The following is a 26,099-nucleotide window of genomic DNA, read 5'->3' as shown; positions in this document are numbered from 1 at the left end:
TCTCCGAGATGATATCATTTTGACGTTTCTCCCCACGGTTTCTCGTCCCTCGTTTCCGACATTTTATTTTCCACGCCTTTTATACGGGGCAATTATTCTTGTTTTCTTTTATCTTATTTCCAATAGAGAACTGCGACCGAGGGGGCCGGAAGCGTTTATATCCCGCGTTCGCGTTCGTTTTTTCTGGGCTTCGAAATTGACGTTCCCCCGGCGGGGTTCATTCCTACCGTGGAATCTTGACAATTTTGCACATTCCCGGAATATCGGGGAAACGGCTCTCGGGGGCGAGTCGGCTCGTGGCATTCGATTTTTGAGTTCCTCCGCGTCGCCTTCGGATATTGGGGTAGCCGGGCGAAATGAAACCCCCGGCTCCAGGGTAGATATCAGACACTTCTTCCGGTGCACGGGATAACCGGAGCCAAGTCGGCCGTGAACGTTTGAAATCATGGACACTTCCTTCCCTCAAGGAAGACGAAAATCGCGTTCCTCCTCGAAGAGACTCGCCGGTCTTCCAAGGGCGCACAGGTCTAGAGGCTCGGTCGATTTGCGCAAGGAAAATTCAGGATATCCAGAAAGGGGCGCTTTACGATTGCCTATTAACAAAGTTTCGCGTGGGACGTCTCCTTTCGCCGTTAATAATTAATTAAGTGGCGGGAGAAAGAGCGCGGACAGAACCGAGCCTCCCCCTTGTGCCCTTTCTATGTAAAGAGCTTTCAATGGCACGAATTGACCACCTCGCAAATTCTGTTCCAGGATATCCATGGAGACTGCAGGAATGGCGATCCCCGCGTATCACTACATCACCCCGAATCACATCGTGAAATCTCCGATCCATTAAATGGAGAGCGAGATCCCCGCAGGAGGACGCCGTCGAAGGACGCAGGGCGTCTTGACGCACGCGACGCTGTCAATGGCATCTGGGGCTGGGCCACACACTGTGTTCAACCAGCTTGCTAAACCGACACACGAACAGACACTCACGTACACCGACGGTGTGACAGAGTTAGAGAGAGAAAGCGAGCGAGAGAGAGGGCGGAGAAGTAATCGGGGGAGAAAGAAAGAGAGAGGGCTAAATAGGAAGAGAGGGACAGGCACGCGTGCGAGCGCAAGGTACGTACACGGAGGACACACACGGACACACGGTGACACACACGGACACACGAGTGTACAAAACTGTACAAAAGAGATAAAAGAAGCACGCCGCAGCCCCACGCTGCTGCCGATTGGTAAAGGGAACAAGCCAAAGATACGTTAGTTTTCATTTTTATATTTAACGAGAAAAAAAAGCGAGAGAGAGAGAGAGAGAAAGAGAGAAAGAGAGCGAGCGAGAGAGCGAAAGAGAGAGAGAGAGAGAGAGAAAAGAATTATTGCGATGCTAATACTCTCTAGAACGATTGTTAGTGTTTTTTATTGCGACTTCCCGGCGCGGCTGCGCGGGGAGGGCGCGTTCTCGCGGCGGAACAGGCGAGGCGGAAGTGCGACAGGGATTATTTAGTCCCTCGGGAGAGACGCCTGAGGGTCAGGGTATCGTTGGGGAACGTCGGGAAGGTGTGCCAAACAAACAGAGGGGTGTTTCGATCGCGCGATGGGGGGGTCGACGGTCGCGGAAAACGGCCGTTTCTGTCACCGGGTAGTCCGTGGTGGAACTCCGACGCGAGTGGATCGAGGAAAGCGAGTCGGTGCGACAGGTGAAGTCGTCCACCTGACGATCAGCTGATTTTCTGACCGCCGAGGGGCACCATGCGGGCGATCAGCTGATCCGCCAACCACGTGGTCGACCACCGCACTGACAGATGCGGGCAGATCAGCTGACTTCTCGCTCGCCCACTCCGACAGCTGGCGGTCGCGACTTCCCCTCGCTCTTGGCCGCCGAAATTGCGGGGATCATGAGGTAATAAAAATAATCGCGAAGTAATTACGTAGGTGAGTAGCTTTTGCATGCGGACTCGGATTCGGAATCGGTGAAAATATTGAGCGACCGTCGTCGTCGTCGTCATGGTCGTCGCGAGTGCGCGAACCCTCCGCGTGGCCGGGGCGAGACGGGTGGTCCGAGGGTGAGCTTTCTTCCGCCCTCTTCCGTCGAGTACTTTCACTTCCTCTTCCTCTTCCTCGTCGGGAGGCAACGGCGACGCGACGGGGATCGCGGTGCGAGGGAAAGGGCGAAAATCGCCGGGTCGCGGCTCGCCTCGACCGCGCGGCGCGCGACCGATTTCTGTTAAAGGAACAAATCATTACGTGGATTATAAATAACGATATATATTTATTATACGATAAACAAATTAATTAGGCGAGATAGTAGCTAATGGAGAAGTGCGAGGCTCGGAGTACGGCTTTGAGTATAGGAGGCGTCCCTTTTATCCCCGGACCCTTACCCTCCAGGACCCGCCCTCGACCTCCGACCCGTCGAGGTCGGCGGTTCCTTTCTTGAGGATGGAACGGCTCGAAATCTCTAAACGGAATTCGACGGTGCTTTTCGGAATCGCAAGGAATTTAACCGCCCGACCTCGGTCACATCGATGCGTTTCTCCGCTCGGTCCTTGTTCCTTTTTCCCAGCCAATCGTCCTCGCTAAGGACGAGGAAAAAAATCGACAACTGGAGAGACGTTCCCCGAAATGTCTCCGCGATGATAAACCGGCGATAAGCTCTTGCACCCTTCTTCAGTCCGGCTGGAGAAGGGTGCAAGAGGAGATATCCGCGGACTCTTGACATATCCTCGATTCGCCCTCGAGTACTTCCGATGCGTGCCAAATGAAAAATCGATAGCAGGGATAGATAAGGGAATCCGTGCATATCCGTGCTTCCTGTCCCCTCCCCTACTTCCGACCGATAAGCAATGCTCGCGTTAAGTGTTGAAAAAGAGTTTTCCGAAATTCCCAATTAAATATCCTCGGCAAGGGATTCGCTCTGTAGTGCAAATTTCTCTCTACTTCGGCCCACGGACGTTCGCCTCTTTCGAGATCCTCCTTTCCGCTAACTTTCGGCAAGTTTTCACAGCCGGGCCAACCGAAACCGATTTCGTTTCAAACGCCTATTTAAAAGGAATGGTATTAGTTTCACTTATAATGGGTTCTCGAACTCCTTTTTGATATATACAGATATATATATAAATATATATATATTTTAGATAGAAATATAGTTTGTTTCCTGTTTAAGGGATTAATGAAAGTGGGCTAGAAAATAGGTTCCCGAGAATCTATCAATAATTAGCTTAATGAGGAAAAAAAAAATGTGTGAAAATGGTGGAAAAGAACCTTCGGTGGAACGTGTAGTATTATATGAGGTTTTAATGGCAGAATACGACGTCGCTAACTGCTGTGATTCATCGGCATTATTCGTCATTTATTGTAAATGTAAGGCTTAATAAGGTACGGTAAAAGTAACGTTGAAAACGTGGAAAGGGATTCTTTGTTGTTTTAAAAGGTCGGACCTTTCGGCGAATATTGGACAGAGATAAGGGAAACTATATAGTGTTCTTGGAATCGTTATCTTCCAATTTGCATTTTCAATGCGTTTAAGGGCGCGGCCAGGCGGCCCTAATTGTAAATAAGTTTCTAAATCCATCTCCCATTTTCTATTTTAAATAGGTCTTTGGAGGTACTTTGATTTTTGTAGCCTATGTTAGGGATTTGTAAATAACTGTCGGATATATATCGTTCATCCGACCGATGGTCCGCCGTCTGAGTTGCCTTCTTCTCGGTTATTTATTAAATTATTTATTTATTTCGTCGACCCCTTCGAGGCTTTCCCCTTAGACCCCGCAGAACGTTGGGACCAGAGACCGCGCGTTATCCGATCGAGACCGTCTTATCACCCGGGGCCCGAAAAATCGTCTTATCAATCGCGCCTCCACCGCGGCAAACAATTTTCATCCCCTACGAAACATCGATTCAACTTCGATTAAAAAAATCTCCCCTCTACCCTCGACCTTTCTTGAAGAATTTCTCGCCCTAATTAACATAATTAACAACTGTGGAATATTTATTATCTGAATTTTTCTTGAATCGGGCCCCCCACGGTCTTATAAAATCACCAGAGCGTTCATATCATCGATTCGCGGATTTGCACATAAAAGTGAGGCCTTGACCCGACCGGACGTCCCTTTAGCGAAGACACGAACCCCGCTTCGAGAAGAAAATTGGAAAAACAAATGAAAATTCCCCGGAAAACCCATTTTCTCCCCCAGGCCCTCCCCTCACCCTCTGTCCCGCAAAAGGCAACAGGAACCCGTGTCGCGAACCATGACAAAAAAAGGATTCAAAAAAAGAAAATAAACCTAGCAAGCAGTATCTCTCTCTCTGCGTCACCTTCTTTGTCACCCTCCGTGCGATACCTCACCTTCCACCCACCCACCCCCTTCTCTCCGTCTTTCTCTCGCCAATGAATCGATATTTCAATCGAGTGTCGTTCGAGACGTAGCCTCTGCTATAAGGAAAATCCAAGAAATACGAGAAAACCAGTTAGTGAGAGACGCTGTATGATTGTGTATATCAACAATAAATATTGCTGTGATTAGAATTCGAATATAGTGGTAGCGTTTAAGGACAATTTTGTAAAGAGACGTCGGAGCAAAAGAGGGACCGCGGCCCTCGGCGTCGCGACGCTCGACGGTCGACCTTTGGCCGCGCAAAATGGGAAACTCGGCCGGAAAAGCTCTTTTAGGAAGAGACCGGAAGAGAGAGTAGCGAGGAAATGGGAAAAGCGAGACGGGTCGATTTCGGGGCGAAGCGAGCGAATACGGAGATTCTGCCTTATTTTGTCTCTCTTCTTTTTCCCCCTCTTTTAATTTTTCTTCACATCTTTTCTAATTTTCCATTCTTTTTCACATTTTTTTCCTTCAGGCCAATCGAGTCGGACCAGCCATTTGTCCATTGTTTCACCGTCGATTGACGATTGTCGCGGTTCGAGGGTTACCGTGCTCGAGTTATCGCGAATGTCGAATATTCTCTCTTCTCCCATAGGAAGGGGTTATCTTTCCGGAATTTCCCGCGGATACGAAATTCCGCGATCGAGCTTACGGTGTTCCCTCCCGACGAGGCTCGCCTCGACCTCGTTAGCGAGGTTCCCACCGAAAAAAAAACCGGGCATTGATTTCCCCAGGACCGGAAGTAGCGAGTCGCGAGCTCGCGCTACCGAGATGCATATCCCGCGACACATATGATTAGGCTACGATTTATCTATCTCGCTCGTATTTATCCAAAAGGTGTACACGCTATTACGGGGTTTCTCTCTGGCCCGGCGAAGACGCGCAGAGAGAGAGAGAGAGAATTAGAGAACGAGAGGTGAGATCGAGAGAGCCGCACTGCCGACCCTCTCGACGCCTCTCAACAATCATCGGTTTTCTTAGGGTGGAGTAGATGCTAAGTGTCTCGTACCGATCGTTTGTTAAGCATTAAGGAATAACTCTAACTCCATAACGATATTTGTCCGAGCCGAACCTAACACGAGGGCAGGAGTTCCCCTGGGAGGGTACCAAAGAGTTGCCAAAGTCTGGAAAATCGATCCTTATCGAAAATCTAATTCTCTCTATCAGCCGATGGAGCTCGAGATGCGAGATGAACATTGTGGCAAACTCGGTCTCCCTGATTTTACTCGATCCTGTATATCGATCCAGGATTTGGACACACATCTATGGGAACTCCTGCACGCGTGTAGGGCTCGCTCGAAGGTTTGGTAGCTGCATTAGTCGTTCGTTTCGAGATTCAGTGGTGCCAAAAAGCGTTTATTTCTCTTCCCCTTTCCTGGACCCATAATTCAGGACCCCAGGGACGGACTCGCGCGTATATCTCCAGGCCTTCGTGGATTTGCTCCATTTTCCCCATTTTCTATTTCCTGTCTCTTAAAGGAATTCGCTGTTCCCGGGATTACTCCCACATATCTGTCCCGTAATTGTCACCAGGAGTCCACCTGGAAGTTGATGTCGAAATCAATGGAGGAGCCAAGTCCAAAATGGGGACGCTTGATTATGCATAAATGGCTGCATGTAGGGCCCTATACGTCTCGTTAGGGGTACATCCAGGGACTTGAAGGTACGCTTATCGGAAAACGCGTTAACTCGTCCCTAGGGCCAGGAAGGAAGTGATGAGCTGCCCTTAAATCAGGATCCCTGTTCCATTCAAGGTCCCCTTCGATTCCCTCTCGTTAATCACTCTCTCTTAACCAGTTAAATGTTTTTCGTGAATATACTCTTCATGGAAACACTTTTCAAAGTGGCCTCAATAGCTAGCTGGTTAATCAGGAGTCTGCCAAAAAGAAATATATGAAAATTAACGAGCAGCTCGTCGCTTCTGGGGTTAAAAACTCAGCCCCCGACCTCTCCCTTCGTGACCTCGACTTACGTCAACGGACCTCTCGGAGGTTCGTCGATTTTACGTCGAGGTCTCGAAAACGTTTCGTTGATGGCGTAGAGCAATCTGTTTAGTGCAGGGGCCTTATCCTTACTGCGCGGGCCCTGGCCGATTTTCGACGTCTCCATGGGCAGCTTCCGGGTCTCGGACCCCATAGACGCGATTTGGGAACCCGGAGGGGCTCATGGGGAATCCCGACCATCGGACATGTGCCCAAACGTTACCGTAACGCAAGGCAATCAGCTAAGATATATATGAACTTAGTTTTTATAGAATATTGTGTCGCGCCCGACAGGGCCGAGCGCGGCGGGAACTTGTGAGAGAAAGAGTGAGAGAGGACAAGCGAGCGCCGAGAGCGGGAGATAGAGAGAGAGAATGAGACAGGTGGATGCGAAGTCCGAGAAGAGAGGTGTCGGTGCGCCCTTAGAATTTTTCGAGATGTATTTTTTCTAAGCGATAGCGAGGCGAGGTCCCAGTGCCAATATCGCGATTCGCTAGAATCGAGAACCTACTCGATCGGCCCTAGTTTTATTCCAACACGTGCCAAGGTACTTTGGAGATTCACGTGCCAAAAGTCGAGGTTGAGGATTATCGGCTATGTTAATTATTATCGCTCCGGGGACCCTCGGAAAGAAATTAATCGAGATCCCCGGGAGGCGGTGGCGGTCCGACACACCGGCACTTCGACGTCGGGAATTCTTAAAAGTGTTAAAAAGAGAGCGCACCGCGGCCGGACAAATGAGAGACAGGGACACGTACCTACGTTATGACCTTATTAAGCTTTAATTGCGCAAGTCGAAAAAAGTCTGAATTCGTAGCTACGTTAAGGGAGGCGAACGCCGTCGAGTCGATCGGCCTCCTCGTCCTGACTGGAAGGATCCGAAAGGAGATATTAGGAATGAATTCGAAGAAAATCCCGCGGTTTGTGTCGTAAATCGGAGATAACTTTGGTCAGGCTTTATCAGAGACTTCCGGCGAGGGCGAGAGGACGTCCGGTCGATCTTCCTCCGGGAAACGGCCGCTTCCGCGAGATGTATATTCCCCTCTCTCCTAGGTAAACTCGAGTTTCCTTTTCGAGATCAGGAGCGCCATTTTGTCTTCCGTTAGCTCTTCCTAGGTTGACCCCTTTTGCGCCGACCCGAATCCTCGAAAGGGAGCAGCTTCTATCGTCATTCGTTGTTCGGTCCTGCCCCTCGGCCAAAATCAACTTACGTTACGAAGCCTTCAAAGAAACAGGGTCATAAAAATACTTACGAGTAACGTACGAGTATTAAAGGAGACATTTTTTAGGGGTGGCCGGCGGACGACGCGGAGCGCGGTTATGGCGCCGAGGGAGATAGAAAGGAGCCGCCTCGAAAAAGGAGAAGCCGCTCGTCAAAGAGGAGGGAGACCTCAATGAGTATCTCGTTTCGGATCGAATAGACCCTGGGATATTCCGTGTCAAAGGAAGCAGCTCTAGATTCTCGCAAAATCGCCCCCTCGGAAGCGATCCCTCGCGGAACTCTTTCCGCGGCATCGGCGCTTTGATCTCGAGGCCGCAATTTGCGACCTCTTCCCCTTGAATTAATTTCGCAAAAATCGCCCCTCCACTTTAAAGTGCGATTCTCACCTGCGGCTTCTCCAGGGAACTTCACGGGGTGAATTTAATCGGGTCCTTTATCCTCTAAGAATTCTTATCTCGATCCGGCTTCTCCTTCTCGACGAGCGGATTCGAATTTCGCGCGTTCGCAGAGATTTTCGTTTGGACGCCGATGGCGGGCGATGTGTAAAAAGGGACGGAGAAGAAATAAATAAATAAAAGCGTCGGCAACTCGTGGAAGGCGTCGTTCACTCCGCGATCGATTCTCTCGCACGGCTAAAAGTACATTATTCCAGGGTAAAGTGTTTTGTAAAATTGTCTGGGTACGGCAATATTTATGTAAGAAGAATAAGGTGAAGTTAGAGCTGTAACGGGCGATACTTATTAACGATTAAATCTCACGCGGTAAGGAGAGAGCGAGATGAGGCGGGAATTTGGAAAATGGAAGAGAGAGAGAAAGAGAGTCGTACACCTACGGGTAGCGAGTAGGTACGCGTATGGAGATTAATATATATTATACACGTAAGTTAAGAGATAATTTACGAGAGGGGCACGAGAAAGAGCGCACGGAAACGGGAGCAGCGGCGAGCGCCACGTATTAATATATGTATAGAGATTAAAGAAGAGGAAAAAATGAGTGGAGGAAAGGGTGAAAGAGGAAGCCATGGTGAATGGCGAATAAGGCAGGCTTTGCGAGTCGTGTATAAGAGTGCGATTGTATCGACTGGTGTGGAAAGGAGTGCTTTACGTTAGTGGACTACTTTAACCCATAGCTCGACGTACATATCTCTTTGAACTCGGTTCGAGCCCGACGCGAGTGGAGGCGATGGTCAAATAATGTCTAGATACCGAAAAATCCGACACCTGGACACGAAACACTTGTACACCTTGCTTCGGAGGTACAAAAAGGTTGGATATGATTTATGGCGACGAATCGAATATTCTATCTCGTTAAACTCGAGTCCAGGTGCTTCTATCGTAACTCGAGGGACTAACGTGAGAAATCTAATTCAGATCGATTTAGGCACCGAGGAAAAATAATAGTTTGAATGATATATGACTGCGAGAAACAATTATTTCGTTAAGAAGAAATAATCCACTGTATTGATTGTAAAATCTTCGACTCGTCCCGTGAATGGAGTGTTTCTACTTCTTATCGCCGGAAAGTGGAACTTTTCAGGTTCCGGGACCATCGCGTCCAGCCGAGCTGGGCGGGTCGCGAAGTAGGAACTGTATAGACCCGAGATATAAGACATAAGTGACCCTCGCCCAAAATCAGTCTACATATCAGACTTCTAGCTAGGCGTCAAGTTTTACCCCCTCGAAGTACCCTTAAAGGACCCTCGCCTTGGACCCCTCCCTCCTCCGAGATATCCACCTTGATCGATCAGTCGTTCCCGAAGCGTATAGCGTATCCTAGGGATAAATCATATCTACCGTACTACTATTACTACTCCTACCACTAGTACTATTACTGCTACTACTAATCTACTACCGCTGCTATACTACTACCACGCCACTTTGTCGCCACCCGCCACCACCCACACACCACACACGACACACCGAGACATATCTCAGCCAGCTGACGGATACTTGATGACCGATCGATCCGATAACCAATCGGCGGTATCGATAGCCGATCGACATAGAAGTTTTGATCCAGGAACGAGCCGAGCTCGTCGATCGTTTGGACAGAATCGAGATATCAAGAGTTTCCGGTGAGTGAAACCACTGATAAGAAGGAAGGGCAGGATAAGGAAGAATCGGCTTGCTCCTGGAATTAAGGGAAAAAGTCTCGTCGGTCAGTTAATAGCCAACTCGATGATTTTCCATGATAATTCATCGATGGTATCGATCGATCGGCGCTGATCGACCCGGAAATTCGGATCGATCGGCACCGATCCACCCGAAATTTCCAATCGATCCAGAAATTCCAATCCAGGAACGAGGCGAGCTCCTATCGTTTGTACTGAGATTTTTCATCGATATCAGGGCTTTCCAATGAAACTACCGATAAGAAGGAGGAATAAGAAAGAATCGGCTCGCTCTTGGAGCGAAGGGAAAAAAAGTCTCGTCAGCCAGCAGAAGGATGGCGAGGACCCTCGTCCCTTCGCGCGTTCTTCTACTCCTTCTTCCTCCTCTTGATCTTCTTCGTCTGTACAGAGCTGCATAGAGCTATAATTCCCGGAGAGAATGGGGAAGGAAATTGTCTGACATTGTGATATAACGAGGGAAGGAAGGAGACTCTGCTCGGAGAAGGAGCGACGGGACGTGCAATCGCAGGACATGCGTGTCCTTCGCGCGAGTTTCGAGACCCCCTGCTTTCGCGAATACGCGAAGAGTACTTTCGGCCGTGCATTGTTATGTATTTTCTATTAATTATATATTTACGCGATCGGTAGCTCCCCTTGTTGATTAGTTGACGCGTAGTGAGACACCCAAGAGCAGCGATCGAGGCAGGATTCTCAGCTTCTCAGGATTTTACGGGATTTTTCTGAAAGATAAATTAGTCCTTACTAAAATTTCTCTTAAGAATAATAAAACTAATCGAATCTCAGTGAAAATCTTGAATCTACTCCTAGAAGAAAAAAAAAGAAATAGAAAGAAGGGGAACCGATCATTAAATATCAAGCTCCCTCCCTTGCAAGCCCCGTTTTTTTAAATCTTTCCGGAAGTTCCCTCGTAACTGAAGTGCATACTCTCCTCGGGCCCAACTTTCGATTAAGAGATGAAAAGAATCGGGAAAGAAAATGAGAGAACAAAGAAGAGGGAGGTCGAAGTTCCTGCCGAAATATGAAATTCTGGGGAAATATTGCTCCGCGTTTCCCCGCAGAATTCCCTTTGAGGAAGTCCCTCGTGAGCCAAGGTTATTAAATTATATAATAATAAAGGGTATTAAGAGTTTTAATTTTCAAGTCCCTTTACTCAAAAAGTCGCCTCGATCGTCAGGCCAGGGTTCACTAACATTATCATCGATTTTCATTTGCCATCGAGCTTAATTCGCTCGAGGTATCTTCCCCTCCGGAATCGCAGAAGGCCCTTGCAAAATTCCTTGGTCCATTGTTTTCCATATTCCCCCCTTTTTTTTCTATTTTCTTTTATCTCTTCTAATAACTAGCGCTTCCCTCGCCGAGTTGCAAGGGATATTCGCGATTCCGGTCGATCGGTAAAGCCCGTTTTCGTTTCTCCCCCCTCGGACCCCACGTACGAATGATACTGTTGTATACGTAAGAAAATGTCTATTGTACGATATATATATGTATATATATATTGTGCGCGAGACCTCGTATGTACGTCGACTCGCGGCGCCCTATTGGGCGCCAGGATGGAAAGAAATTGAAAATAAATGAAAGAAAACGTAGAACGGTTCGCGGTAATCGCGTGGAGGTCGGAGGTCGACTCTGGGAAGGCAGTCGAAGAGTTCTGGATGGTGGAAGAAAATCAGGGAGGACAGATGAAAAATATATAAAAAATTAATTAACAGACCCTTCTCGAGCGGACCTCCGAGGCCACGCGGCGACGCAACGCGAGCCAAGAACTGAGCTGACGGCGCGACTCGTTCTTAGCAATGTATTTATTTAATCGATATTTAATTGACAACTGTACATACGCATACACGTCGTTATTTATTGTCAGCGTCAGGTGCCGGCTAAATTCGCTCGGCACCCTCCGTCGTTACACCCACGATACCATACGAGAACGCATCGGAAACCGTCAGGTTGTTCGACGCGAACTTTCGGATTTTCACCTCGAGGGAGACGTAAAAATCCGCACTTTCACGGTGAACAAATTTAAATGCCCTGCGCAGGGAAATCGGTCCTTCTACCACCGCCGAGTTTCTTTACTCGGTTGGAGCAAAAGTCAGGTCGCAGACCGAAGACTCTTAAAGTAAGCGAGTGATTCGATGAATATGCGATACGCCTATGTACCCGTGTATATATCTATGTACATAGGATAGGCATTCGTTTCATTGGACGCGTTTTTGGTGTGCGTCCTGGCTTAAGGGGATGTGAAAGTGGTTACACAGAGGTCCCGTTAATGAAACTATTCTATGAACTGCGTGTACCGAGTCGCGTCAAACTTTGCAACCTAAACATGAAGGCTATAAGGAAGGTCCTGGCCCTCGTGAAATTTCAATTTTTATGCAAAATTTTCAAAATATCTATAGAGAAATTTTGGAAAAATTGATATTCTACGCGCGTAGGGACATTCCTTTTAGCCTCCGTATTCACATTGTCAGGTTTGAAACGATTCGGTACACCCAGTTAGGAGAAAAGTCTGATTAACGAGACCTTTCGCATCACCTTAACAGAGAAGGCGCGCGCGGGTTTGTCCATGCCTGTCGTAAAGAGACTCGCCTGAGTCTCGCGCCAAATACAGTGCGGGGCCCGACACTTCCAGGTCTTACTTAAACTCCGATGTACTTAGGTCGGCAACTCGTTAGCAAGGTGATCGATGTTGGCTTGCGATCGATCGACCACACGAGTACACAGGAGGCGTACCGAGGACTCGGTTGCACGTGCATACTCACGAGACACACACACAGACACACACACCTAGACACGCATACACCCACACTCGCGCGAGTATACACGAAGTACACGTAAATACAAGTACGCTCGAAGAGAAGACCCCACCCGGTTCTTTGGAAGCACCGATCTTGATTCTTACCAGCACTCATGATCTTGAATCAAACATTCTCTTACCGGTTAATGAAAAGGACAAAAAAAAAAGAAGAAATAATCACGGATTACTACCGCTCGATAGTAACTTTAATCTTTGTAAGGGCAATAATATTGTAAATTTCGAGTACACTGTATTTGAATGTGTAAGTTGCATAAAAAAGACAGATTTTTTAGATATTGCACTATATGATATTTATTATTGTAAGGCGACATCACGCAGGCAGGCTCGGTCGCAGACTGGGGGTGATCGGCTCTCTTGGCGATCCCTCGAGGGCGATCGCGGATCGATATCGATCGATATCGATCGGTCCCGATCGGCCGGGACGGGGAGCCGCCATTTTGTCTCGAGCTTACGCCGAAACTGGCCGACCACCCCGGGCATGCGACGATTATGAATTAATATTATTAATGCGGAGGCGAAGAAACAACAACAAAAAAAAAATGATATGACGATGATGCGGATACATTGTTCTTTCCATAAAAGAAAAGCAAGATTTTTAGTGTTTACACTACGATTGATATACAATTCTATTATTACATACTATTATATTAATAACAATATTATTATTGTAATGTTTGTTTTTGGTTATTAAAGTGTGTATATAGCAATATATTCTAGAAACGCTATTGTCTGGTGATTCGAGTTCTTCAACCTGGGGAGATTTTACTTTTTCGTTTCAGGGGTTTTCTTTTCTGTTTTGGCTACAGTTTTTAGGTTAATTACGAGGGGGCTGACATTACTGACAATTTGAAGTGCATACCTAACGTGTAATGAATATTTCTTCCCGAGGCGTCTTTCGGCTGAAGGAAGTTATTTAATGTTGGAAACAGATGAGTTGGGAGATTGTTCACGGGCAGGGTCGCGCGATCACATCCTGTGCTGCCCTCTGGTTTCGTACGTTAGCTTTCACCGTTTTTTGCCCCCAATCAACCATTCGAAGCTCCGCATCACGTCGACTTCGGGGCAACAGTGTACTTTAAAGTTTTCTTCATTTTTTTTTCATCTTTCGCCGACTGGTGCGATCCGCGTTTTATTTTTTGATTAATTTCCGTAGGTTATAAAAATTGTATATAAAGTATAACTCAACTCTCGAGCACCCACATTGCAGTTTTGCCTGTATCATTTGCGGATAAAATAAATAAGGTAAGTGAAGGGTAAAGTCAAAGAGGGCGCCACGAGTGTTCTTTCCTTACCATCGAAAGCGAGCAGTATCGGTAAGCGCAGGTAAGCCACCACCGTCAACTGCCGCATGGTATTACCATCACGAGTACGTAAGCCGCCAACGGCGACTGGTAGATGGTACCGCCATCGCGAGTGCGCGAGCTCCTATCAGAAATTCGTTGCGCCGCCCTTGGGGGCAAAAAACGGTGAAAGCTAACGTACGAAACCAGAGGGCAGCACAGGATGCGATCACACGATCCTGCCCGTGAGCAATCTCCCAATTCATCTCTGTTAATATTTCAGCACAAAAAAATACGTAATAATGAGTGAAAGTATGCACGGAACATTTATTTCCGAAAAAGTTTCAAAAATCCGATGGAAACGTGAAGATTTTACCGAGGCTAAGACGTTTGTAACTGGGAGTTGGGAGAATCCTGTAACTTAACCTCAACATATATTTTTATTATTCATTCTTTTAATTCTATTGTGAAAAGTATATTCTATTGAGATGTAGTGTTTCATTCAAGAGAACACATCATTTAGATAATAACTATTACGTGGTTTTGGATAGGTCAATCAGATTACATACTGGACTTTTGAAGTTAACGACGATGAGCTGTATCCAGTTGTAGTGTCCTCGCACGCTTTTTTGGGAGATGTTACGGAACTGAAGGTAATAATTACTATTTTGTAAATAAACATTTTTTTTTTATTTATATTTCTTGTGATCTTTTAGTTTATATCAAAAGATCGGTTTGTGGCATCTTCATCAGTAGGATCTATAAAACTTCTACAAATACAGGATAATCCATACACTCAGTTCAAGGAGGTTATGTTATGGAAATATGTACATAACTTTAGGTAAATTTATTTAATGATTGGATAAGTATTTGAGAGACATTCCAATGAAACTGACGACATTGAACCGATTCCAGTGTATCAACAGATTTTGCTTCTTGCACGGCACTTTCTACCTTCGAAGAAGATATAGTTTCAGTAGGGGAAGATGGAAGAATTAATCTGCTAACAGCTCGAGAAGAGAATCCAGTGAGGATAATAGGTAAATTTCTGACCATCGTTAAAGTGATACTTTATATTGGTTAATAAAATTTCTCATATTAATGAAATATTTTAATTACAGAAAATGCTGATAGTTGTTCCCTACACTGTGTCGATTTTTTAAGACACAGTGAAATACTGACAGGGAATTTACGAGGCCATATGAAGGTGTGGGATTTAAGAAGCGACCAAGACATACCTGCTACCACATTCATGCTCTCTGAACAAGTGAAGGTAAAACGATATTTATTTTTGAATTTGTAAACGATTTTTTAATTCCTAATTGTATTCCTTAATAACGTCATGTTATAGACCGAAGCCACAAGCATTGCGCATCATCCTACTCAGAGGCACATTGTTGTAGCCGGTGGAGGTGACGGTAGCTTAACCGTCTGGGATTTGAGACGCAACACATATCCCATATCTCAGTTAAATGCACATTCCAAAGCCGTTGCTGAAATAATGTTTCACCCTGACAGACCAGAACATTTATTTACGTGTTCTCTTGGAGGTGAATTATGGCAGTGGAACGCACAAGGTTCAAAGCTCAAACCAGGTAAGCGACTTGAATTAGTTTAAATCTCAATTAATGTAAAGGCACGAGTAACCAATGTAAATAATGTATTAGATACAGCCGATAAGCACTGGTTGAATACCGTTGGAGCAAATGGGAATGTCAATGTAACGTCATTGTGTTCAGCGCTGCACAAACCTATAAACAGTATAGATGTTGACCGATCGACGTTGCTATGTGGCTGTGATAACGAAGCTATGTACGTTATTAAAAATATAATGCTTTGAGATCCATAGATAAGGAACTGTTTATACAATAAATGAAGAAAATCTACATCGTAATACGAAGCCAACGGAGCAGAGGTTTATAAATGGAATGTAGTTACTTCTAATCGTCCCTTCGAAAAATATCTTGCGTCTCGCTCGAACTCAACGCGCAGGGCGCGTTTCTTACATCGCTGAATGCTACCAGTTTCTTGATGGTCTTCCGATGGCAATGGAGAGAGGCTTTAAAAAATAAGACATTTTTATTGATGCATCATCCAGGATACAGTCATAGCTGAATATGCGACTTTGATTACAAAGTATGGAACCATTCCGTGATAATGTAAGCGCATATTGGACACAGTGAGTTTGCTCTCTGTCGTGTGCAAGAAGGAATACAAAAAGGAACGCAGGACAGTTTATTCCTCGAGATTACCGACGATCTGCTCGTACGTGTCGTTGGAACAGTGAAAGTAACGATCACGGTGGAATCATACGACTACCTTGGCGATCTTTGCCAATTTCGTAGCTGTAAGAATACTTCTCCGTATCTCGTTTACAACAATTGTAGACTTAAGGATGTTATTCTCGATTTTTGCTTTGTATTATTTCGCTTGGCGGATCTACGCTACAGCAATCGTGATACGATATCTACACCTTATCGTTTTACAGTCCTATCTTAAGATGCTAATACGCGGGGATTACATTTCGGTCAACTTTCGAAAATATTCGTAATAATCGCGAGAATATATGATAACCGGTTCGTAAAAAATATATCCACTCGATCACACATGAAATCGAATTTGTACTAAATGAAATGTTTCGATTTGTCGGCTTGATTTTGAATTAGCGACGGAAGTGTTCATACCGATTAACGACGTATGAGTTAATGTACTTTTCTGTTAACGCACAATTATCTTATTACCCTTCGGGTGATTGTTCAATGCACGCTCGAAAATCGGCCGAAATTTCATCCCCGTCTGTGATTCTTACAATGGATTCCGATGCGCGTTTTGCCAGCACGATTCGCGAGATGACTCGTCATAATAAAAGGATTATTTAGGAAAGACCGGGAAAACTGTACAGTGTTTCTCGCGCGTCACCCAGTCTCTGTGTCTAAAAGATATTTTCTGTACAAAATTACACTTTGCGTTTACGCCTACCTAGGGTGCAACGAAACATGGCAACGCAACCATCCCTGGATAAGGGCCAAGAAACAGCACTACGGTTTGCTTAAAAATCCTGGAAAATTAGGATATCCAAGTATTCGGTGAAAAAGACTCGGTATCTACCTAACCCCGTAGATTTACATGAAGTCACCGCACACGATATCAACAGCAAGTTGCCACATTTAGACACACCTGAACCGCGAGTCCCCTTTGCGTGGTCGACCAGATCTTAAATGTCTACATGCCCGTACATCTGCATGCAAGGATATTTACCGCCCATCTTACGTTTTAACCATAATTACAATGACTACTTGTTATATAACAGCAAGTCTATACAATAATATATTATTCCTTAAAAGCGTTTGGTTTTCCCAGAGTATTTTTGCTTCACGATAGTAGCCGGAAAATACGTACTGAAACCTGTACCAAATGCGCCCATTGTTGACGCGCGTCAAGATCCTTTGTTAAAATTAATCCTTGAGAATTTTCGATAAAACGTCTGCGAGAAATTATACAGTTATGCGGTAAGGGAGTGCAATTGTTATCCGAGTAGGTAATAACTTACTATACGCGGGAGATATATGTATATATATATATATTCGAGGAATCTTTTCTTTGTCGAGGTATCGTTGTAATGGATCCTTGCTTGTGACAATTGCATAGAATTTACGGGGATTCGGCTTGCCGTGCACTTCACGACCGTCGTAATTTTAACTACGGCTGGAACTTTGTTTCACCTTGTACATTTTATCGAGAATTCGTTGGAATTTTCTTTTAACGCGTGTTTTTAAACCGACTCCGTTCCGGGGGTTTACAGTCGGAACTTTACAGGTTTATAGGATGTCCAACTGTTAAACCTATTTCCCGTGTAAACGCCTCGGCTGGTCCTTGCGACTTTATTTTCCTAAGAATGCTCTACGGTCGAAATGACAAACACGCCGTGAACAATTTTTTATTTCACGTTCCGGGGTATCTTCGGTGCAGATCCTTTAATTTAAACCGCAACCAAGGATAGTACAAAGTAACTATAAAAATGATAAGGCTCAGATCTATCAGTTTTTACTGCCATTAAGGAAACACGTTTCAGGGAAATCCGGAAAATAATTACAATCCACAAGGTGTTTCGATTTTCCGCCATACGAGGTATCTTTCCTTTTTCTTCTCCCAAATATTGAACGCACGTTTAAATCGGAAGTTCCCCCGATAATTCCCGAAAGAGCTTTACGATACTGTAACATGTCTCGTTGATATTCTTTACGTACACCGCGCTTCGTAACGACACATCCTAATCAGTCGCGACCGACCATGATTTGTACACTAATTTCCCCTTGTAATGCATAATCCTAAATAATGTAAATAATGTAATCGCGTTGTCAATCTCAGCTTTCAAGTGCTCGACATTTAACACGGTATCGATATTTCGTCCTCATCAACTCCGATATCCTCTTAATGGAGCGAATTTCATGAGGCGATGCCAATTAGGAACATGTCGATCGCGTTTCAAACTTACATTGCACCAAGAGTACCCACGTATACGCACGCACTTACTCACGCACACCGAGATACTTTGCGGGAATAAATTAAGCCCAGCTTCGTAGTCTAACACCGACCCTCGAATTGATTTAGAAAAGACTAGAGTCGAGGCTAAGGATAAAAAGAAAAAAGAAGAAGAAACTGTACGTAGATCATTGGTCCGTTAGTCTTTGTATGCTCTTACAGATGTCCTCTCTTTCTTTTGTCTTTCCTCTTTCCCGCGGAAGGGGGAATGTGAGGGTAGTTTATCGTGAGAACGCGTGCTAAGGCTCTAAAGCCGAGTGAAACGCGGTTTTTCCTCTCGTTTCCCCCGAGGACACGCAGGATTCCTTGAGTCCTTCCTCCCTTTTACGACTTTTCTGGTCGTCCTTCCCAGATACGCGGTTCCTCCTCCTCCACCTTCTGAGGTCTCCTCGAGGTGCTGGTCCCCATTTCTTCGGGGCTGTTTCGGATCCTACCGGAAGTAGGATCCCAATAGGATATTCTCATATCCAGGTGTGAACTCGCTGCTGCTGGCCGACGTCTTCCTCCTGTCAGGAAACGTGCCCTCGGCTTTGGGAGGTCCTCCACCTCCTTCCGTGTCCTCTGGGGTGCACCGGGAATCTCCCGTTCCCTCCATGGGCCGACTGCAGGTGCAGTGGTATCCGCACCGTGCCTAAAAAATGTAGAAAAATGGAAAATTATCCTTCATCATTTTTATCACCATCTACAAGATCGTCCCTCGTCGCCGCGACCGACCGCACGGATGGAAATATTTGGGGACGTCATGGACTAATTACGCGTACATTCTCGACCTGTACTCGTACTTCCTCGTTGGTATCGCACCCTTGAGTGGCGTAATACCGATACTTAGTACGAGATTATTGGGACGGTTACGCGAAAGCCGATTTCCCCCGACTCGGTATCCCGCGACACAAGAGACGAATCCATGTCCGGATCGTTATGCGACAGGTATTAATCCGAGAATTGCATAACCCCGGTCACCGGTATTCGGACTCGACGAATCTCCAGAAGACGAGGAACCCTCTGCGTAAATCTAGATTTCTATCTCCCCGGATTTATTATTTAATTCCCCTGGAAAACCCTTATACAGACCCATACCAGAGATCAGCTGTCAGCGCCACGTGGTCTTTGAAAATGTCCAGAAAAAAAGAAATAAAAAATATAGAAAAATCGGAACGATCTCTGGAATGATTTTAACTATTGTAGCGACGTTTCATCGAGGTATTTGGTATGGGGGGCAGGGGAATATTTATTGGGGGAGGCTGGTCCTTGACGTATTTCCGTCCGTGCGACGCAGCGCGGGGGAGCCGCGATCTTACTAGCCGAGGGCGGTCGCGATGGCGATGGTGGTGGTGTTCGTGGTAGAGGTAGTGTCAGTGATGGTGGTTATGGCGGTGCTGGGGAAATCGCGGAGAGAAATTTCGGTGGGAAGTTGGCTATGGCGGTCTTTCGGGGTAGCCTCTCGGTGGTCCTGGGGCTCGAGCGAGAGTCGCGACCGCGACTCGCTCCGGGGCGTCGTCGGCGTCGTGGTGGACGCCGTGGTCGACGCCGCTGGACAGGGACGCTCCGAGGAGGCGCAGGACGTACCGTTCCGAGATATCCTGCTGTGGGCCTCGGGACTCCCCGTACAGCTGTAGCGAGATGTCACAGCCTCCGAACGAGAGAGCGAGGGCTCTGGGGTCACTCGCACGCATGGGCACCATGAGAAGAACTGGGCGAAACCCCGCCGGAATCTGCGATTATCAAAAGATATCATTATTGGTGGATTTGGAACGGGGGATGGAAGGATGGATAAAAATCGAGGAGAGTTTATGAAATTGGAGAAAAAGATGAGAGAGCGGGGGCGTCACTCGTACGCATGGACACCATGAGAAGAACTGAGTGAAATCTCGTCGGAAATTGCGATTATTAAAAAATATCATTATTATGGAATAGAGAATATCTTTTAGAGCGGGGGAAAGGTTCAAAGGGAAATTGTATTCCATAATGTGGGAATTTTTTATTCTAATGCCGAAAACGTTTGTTAATTGAATCGTGCCGATGCAATCGATTTACTATGGGGTTATACGTGGATATATTGCGATATTTCAATTATACCAGTGCTGGTACGATAGTCGTCATGGTATGTCGAGGAATCGAGCACAAGTTGATAGGTACAAAGGCGTGGCTTCATTTTAATTCTTTTTTGTATTTCTTTTTAGTTTTGGGGAGGCAATTTATATACGCGAAAAGGATCTTATTCCGCCCCGAATCTTTGGATGAAGAGGGAAGTTTGTTTACGTCGTGATGGGGAAAGTTGAGGTGCCCCTGTCCGTCGAATTTCGAGCGAGTTATTACGCGGCGCATTTTCTCTCGCGTCCCAGGGGTGGTTGCAACAAGTAGGTAAATTTAAAGAGGGGAGTTTCGAGGGTAACTTTGGGCCGAACGAGGGTAAACGCGATCGCGAAATTTTGAGAAGCCCTTCCTCGGTCGACGCTCGTGGAATTTAAAACGCGAGACTCCATCGCGGGTATTTTTCGCGTCTCTGCGAGCGGCTTTAATAACGACGTTCTGCTCTATAAATCGCCAAAAATGGGGTCGGAACGAGTATTTCCGGCACTAGTGCACGCTTTAAATACACGATTATTGGATTAATGCGCTTTTGTACCGCGGACACCTTTGATACCGTATATTCAGGCGCGGTCAAACCGATAATTGAAAGGAAAAACCCGATATGGCCTATTTTATCAGCGATTCCGTTTCGCCCGATGCCACGAATCGCAGATCACCAGACCCTTACATAATAATTGCGGAAAAATTGCGATCATTAACCAGGCAACAAGGCGACTCGCGGTAAACCTCGATCCATCATTTTATGAAATTGTAATTAATATTCAGGAGTACTTTTCCTAGGTCTCTGAAATTATCACTTAAATTATGACGGAATGACTTTAAATCTCTTCCTTCGCGGCGCGGCGTCTCTTATCAATTAAGGTCGTTCGAAAATCGCGTGGAAACGAGGTCAGGGAATATACTTCCGGGGTAATCCGGACGGCTTCGTGGGTTTGCTTTAAATATTCCCTAATTGGATTAAAATCTCTCCGAGATTGGCTCTGGGGCCATGTTTGCCCCGCGAAGTCGCATAATCGCGCGAACGACTCCTTTGTGGGCTACGTCCTTTTGTACTTCGTAATAAACATCATTTGTGACGTGGATCTGCGACGCCTTCATTAATTACCGCTAGCCTTGCAGATAGCCCGTTTTATGCCATGTACACATGTACGGTTCTTACTACACATTGTACCTCCCAGGCCTTTTGTTTTCCTCGCAATTAGCCGAAGTGAGCGCTCGGAAAAGTTCCATAACTAATTAGCGAAGAAAGCATGTCGAGGACTTTTTACCGAAGAGGATAAATAATTTCCCCCGTAAGGGCATTTTTTTTCGCGGTCATTGTCCTTAAAAATCGGTATTATCGCCGTTTAAGGCGATGCGAAACCCGCCCATGTTATTTTGATAAGTGATAAGTGATGATGATAAGACACTTTACATTGAGGATATCGCATACAAATTGTCTGAATTGTCCGAACCGTTCTCCCATATCTCGATCATCATACAATTCTTCCTTGAATGTACTTAATATAAACGTCGGTAACTTGTGCTGTTTTATATGGTATGTCGGTCGGAGAATTTTTTACAGAGCGATTATTTTGACGGGCTTCGCTTTGCCTTAAGGGCTGTTAAACCGCGCGTGGCGGATTTACTTTGCGGATTTTTCCAACCGAGATGGAAACGTGCCTCGGGCAGTTACTTTGCCTCGCGCCCCGATTGATCTCCGATTGATCGGCTTGAAAAGTATTCGGATCGGAAAACTCGTAATCGGCCTCGCTCTATCAATTATCAGTCCCGCCCGTGGAGCGATTCCTCTGCCAATCTCGAGGGTTGCGCTTGACAGCGTAATTGGGAACGCGGTAACGACCGACGTACGTACCTAGAATTCATCCAGCAGTAGATGATGGGGTTGTACATACTGTTCGACATGGCTAGCCAATAGATGGCCAGGTAGAGCTCTTGGATGTAGGGCTCGTTCGTGATTTCCGGCAGGTACGACGTCACGATGAAGTACACGTGAAAGGGTAGCCAACATACCGCGAAAATCACCACCACCACGATCATCATCTTGACCACCTGAAAAAAAAGAAGAATCCTCATTACCCCAGAATACATAAAAAATTTACACCTGCAATGTGGAATTTCAACCAACACATTTCAATCACCATCACGATCATCGTCTTGACCACCTGAAAAAAGGATCTTCGTTGCACCAATACATAAAAAAAAATTAATGCTCATCAGTTTCGAATTTAAGTCAACATACCACAATCATCATGACTATCTAAAAAAAGTGATCCTAATTACCCCAGAATACCTAAAAAGAACATCCACCAATTTTTATAAATCTTTTGAGATTCTCGAATCGAAACGAGAGAAAGGGGAGCAAAAGAGGGTAGGTTACGTTGGGAAAAAGTAGGATCGAAATTTCGTCTCGGGTTGCCCCAAAGGACGCGGGCGATAAAGAGGCAAAAAGTCAGCCTCAACCCTCTAACTCCTGGGTAACGATTTACTTAGGCATTTCCGATCGACACAGAACAGGACGAGGACAGACGAGAGCGAATCCGAAGAGGGCTCGTCTTCTGGGGGTGCGAGGGTGCTTCCAATTCCAATTTCTCGCTCGGGGTGGCAGGACAATTAAGCGCGCGTCGAGTCCTTCGTCGCTTAGGATAAGGGTCGAAAGAGGATGAGGACGGGATCAACAAGACAGGGCAGGAGTCGAGTGTAAACTGACATCGGGACCCTTTCGTCGGATGCACCCCCCGGGGATAAAATATTCGGGAAAGTCCCAGGGAACCGCCACTCACTCCATAAATTGGGAATAAACGGTCGAAATGTTAGAAAGTCGAGATTAAAATACATATGTCTGTCCATGATGTATGTTGGAAAAATTTGTCATGTCTGGTGGTGCGAAGAAGTCCACATGGGGGTGGAATCATTGCAAGTTTTTGGCGTAACGAGATTACTATCACATAAATGAGAGCCTCCATGGCGACGAGTGCTTTCCTTTCCTCCCTGGCATTACTCTTTCTGATCGTTTCATTCTGCTCGCATTTAAGTTCCTTAACTAAGTGTCGTCCGTTAAAGTTATCTCGGGTTCGAAACGACGCCTCGCTTCGCGCGAACGGCCGGATAAACGAGCTCATAGGGCGAGCAGCATCTTCCGGCCTGATTATCTGCAACCCTTGTGGGGCTCCTAGACCATCCCCTAAAACGGCGCCGGCTGAGTGACACCATACAGTTTTTACGATTGACTTACATTTTCATATTCCACCTGAGAGGAGGAAAATACCTCCCAGCGAGGGATTGCTCTCCTAGGGGTGGTTCTCCATTTTTTTCTTCCTTCCCTCGGTAATATTCCGATTGTAGGGGTGGATCGCGAGACAATTAGAAAGCAGTAATGGGAAGCCACTGTCGTTATCCACAGTTATCGGAAATATTCCGCGTTTCCCGGTTTCACCGGCTTTACCGATTATCCACCCCCATCGACGTTATACTTATAGAAACTACCCCTCCGATGTTCGCCGACTCGCTCGATGGCCCTCTTTCGTCGTTATTTAAGGAAACCCTTAAATTCTGACGAATCTTGATTCGAGTTCAAATGCCTCGTCTACCTCGATTTGACGTTTCGAACTCGTAGAAATTCTTTATGGGGGATTCTTTAATCGCGGTTTCAGGGGCTGATCCTGTTAGGGGTTGGAAGAGCACGATTAGTGGTACGGAGACTTGTAACTTCTTCACTGTCCGAGATCGCCGTTTAAGATACAGGACCCGCGGATTTCGAGGGGATGTCTCCCCTATCTGCTCCTTAGAGAGAGAGGGCGAACTCTTGATAGAGCGTATAAAAAAAATTGATTTTCCCATTAAGGCTTTATTTCATTCCGAGCCCTTGGGGACGTTCCTGTGTACCTTGGCTCCTACCTCGAGAATATTGCGAGCTTTATACAACCCCCGATCGTCGTGAAAGTGATCGCCGAGATTATCTTCCCTCGTCGCGAGATGTTTTTAATCAATATTTTTCATAAGCACCGGGCTGATCAATGTGACGTAAATTCGAGTTTTAGGAACCCCTTGGCTAGGGAATTTCTTTCCTGGGGGATACTTTGGAAGACACGTTGATGTCGTTTCGAAGTTTTCTCTGTCGTAATGACCGTTTCTCATTATCGACCTTCCCTATCGCGGCGGGATGCTTTTAATCAATATTTTTCATAAGCACCGGGTTGATCAACGTGATGTAAATTCCAGTTTTAGAAACTCCTCGGCTAGGGAATTTCTTTCCTTGGGGATACTTTGGACATTTTCCAGGATGACCAATTTGGTATAAATTCATTATCCTTTCCAATCGTCCAATCAATGTCGGAATTGAGCATTCGCGCGGAATGTCTATCTCGAAGAAACGACACGTCGATGTCGCTTCAAAGTTTTCTCTGCAGAATTTCATTTCACGATACACGGCGTTCCGTCGTGTACGATCTTTCGCCTCGAACTTCCTCCGAGGAAACATTTTTTCCACAATTCTCCTCTCCCTCTCCATCACTCGGTAACTCGAGCTCCGACATCTTATCCGAAAGAACGTCCGTAATCGAATCTTCTCCTTCGAGCCATTATGGGGACGTCATTCAACCTCGCGTAATGTCAACTCATACCGGTCACTCATTTCTTTCTTTTTTTTTTTTTAGATAATCTGTATCGGCGAAATTGGTAAAATGGACAATGCCATTCTTTATCATTTCTTTTTTACGTTTTGGGGCTCACTGGTATACCTACTCGGCTTTAATCCGAATTTGATTGACTCGAATGAGCCATTTTCGATTACTAATGGCTGAACCGAGTTCCAAGACTCAACATTCACTACTGAGGCTTCTTTCTAGCCATTTTGATAACGGAGGGAAAAGTATAAAAAAATCTATGTTAATATTCTCTGCGGACAAATCCATCGGGCTGATATCGATCTCTCTGCAGCCGCGTCAGGATTTCTTTGGTAGAGAACGAAAAGGCTCGTCGATCTTCCTAAAATCGTGGCTATGGCGTAATTATGCCTCCTAGGTGCGTGCAGGGTCTTACATTTTAATCAGACGTAATTACACAGTCGCACAACCGGAGACCAGACACGGTCATTAGAGGAAACAAGACGAAACGGGAGGTCCCTCATGGGGACGTAATCCGGGTACAAGGACCTGAAAATGATAACATTTTATGGTCGACAGGGCTTATTCTGTACCTGGGTTTTATTCTCATTTACCTTAAAGGATGATTTCCATTGACCGGCACGCGAAGAAATATTTCCTACGCGAATAATTACTCTGACGAGAAATGTAGAAAAATTGAGCTAGTCGAGAGGAAAAGTTCCTGGCTTACAACCACAGTGCCCAGGATCTCCCCTGAGATTCCAACTGAGTGGCAACTCTATAATCTCAGTAGTAAAACTTTAACCATGGCCATTCCCAAAGGCACGGCCAATGTGCCCCAGTAGATGTCCGACTCGTTTACCCATCTACAAGCTGCAGAGGCTACTTGCAACTTCGCCATGAAGCATGCAATGCCCTTAGAATTTTCACCGACCTCGAAGATCGTCTTTTCGGTTTATCTCCTCTATATTATAAATTGATGGTAAAAGAACACGCTATTTAGAGCCATTTAACCTGCCTTGAGAGATCGTCAGATCCTTTTTATTTCTTTACGAGGTGGGTTAAAGATCA

The 26,099-nt window shown here is 45.9% G+C and overlaps 3 protein-coding genes across 3 annotated transcripts in view; 2 read left to right on the top strand and 1 right to left on the bottom strand.

Annotated features, from left to right (window-relative positions):
* LOC105701189 (poly(rC)-binding protein 2) overlaps nt 1–12,791 on the top strand; it is a 126,256-nt gene extending 113,465 nt beyond the window's left edge. The window contains exon 8 of the mRNA XM_012427710.2: nt 754–12,791. Within this exon, the coding sequence (XP_012283133.1) occupies nt 754–838 (85 nt within the window). The 3' untranslated portion in view covers nt 839–12,791. The remainder of the gene's footprint in view (nt 1–753) is intronic.
* A 1,238-nt stretch (nt 12,792–14,029) lies between these two features.
* LOC105701289 (nucleoporin Nup43) lies at nt 14,030–15,677 on the top strand. Its single transcript, XM_012427923.2, has 7 exons — nt 14,030–14,207; nt 14,343–14,444; nt 14,508–14,632; nt 14,707–14,831; nt 14,913–15,064; nt 15,143–15,386; nt 15,459–15,677. The coding sequence occupies exons 1-7, from the start codon at nt 14,094–14,096 to the stop codon at nt 15,629–15,631; spliced, it is 1,035 nt and encodes a 344-aa protein (XP_012283346.1). The 5' UTR covers nt 14,030–14,093; the 3' UTR covers nt 15,632–15,677.
* A 116-nt stretch (nt 15,678–15,793) lies between these two features.
* The window catches only part of LOC105701288 (tachykinin-like peptides receptor 99D), a 98,137-nt gene continuing 87,831 nt past the window's right edge, over nt 15,794–26,099 (bottom strand). Inside the window, exons 5-7 of the mRNA XM_012427922.2 lie at nt 22,280–22,476; nt 19,900–20,045; nt 15,794–18,964 (exon numbers count right to left, since the gene is read on the bottom strand). Of these exons, the coding sequence (XP_012283345.1) occupies nt 18,843–18,964; nt 19,900–20,045; nt 22,280–22,476 (465 nt within the window). The 3' untranslated portion in view covers nt 15,794–18,842. The remainder of the gene's footprint in view (nt 18,965–19,899; nt 20,046–22,279; nt 22,477–26,099) is intronic.

The sequence above is a fragment of the Orussus abietinus genome, unplaced genomic scaffold (genome assembly GCF_000612105.2).
Source record: "Orussus abietinus isolate OABI.00-Male unplaced genomic scaffold, Oabi_2.0 scaffold28, whole genome shotgun sequence".
Lineage (NCBI taxonomy): Eukaryota > Metazoa > Arthropoda > Insecta > Hymenoptera > Orussidae > Orussus > Orussus abietinus.
Note: the sequence above shows the minus strand (reverse complement) of the source record. Positions and strands in the feature narration are given on the sequence as shown.

Coding starts and splice junctions, on each gene's coding strand:
- LOC105701289 (XM_012427923.2), top strand. CDS start 14,094: ATGAGTGAAAGTATGCACGGAACATTTATTTCCGAAAAAGTTTCAAAA. Junction 14,208..14,342: donor CTGGGAGTTGGGAGAATCCT/GTAACTTAACCT, acceptor GGTTTTGGATAG/GTCAATCAGATTACATACTG. Junction 14,832..14,912: donor GAATCCAGTGAGGATAATAG/GTAAATTTCTGA, acceptor TTTTAATTACAG/AAAATGCTGATAGTTGTTCC.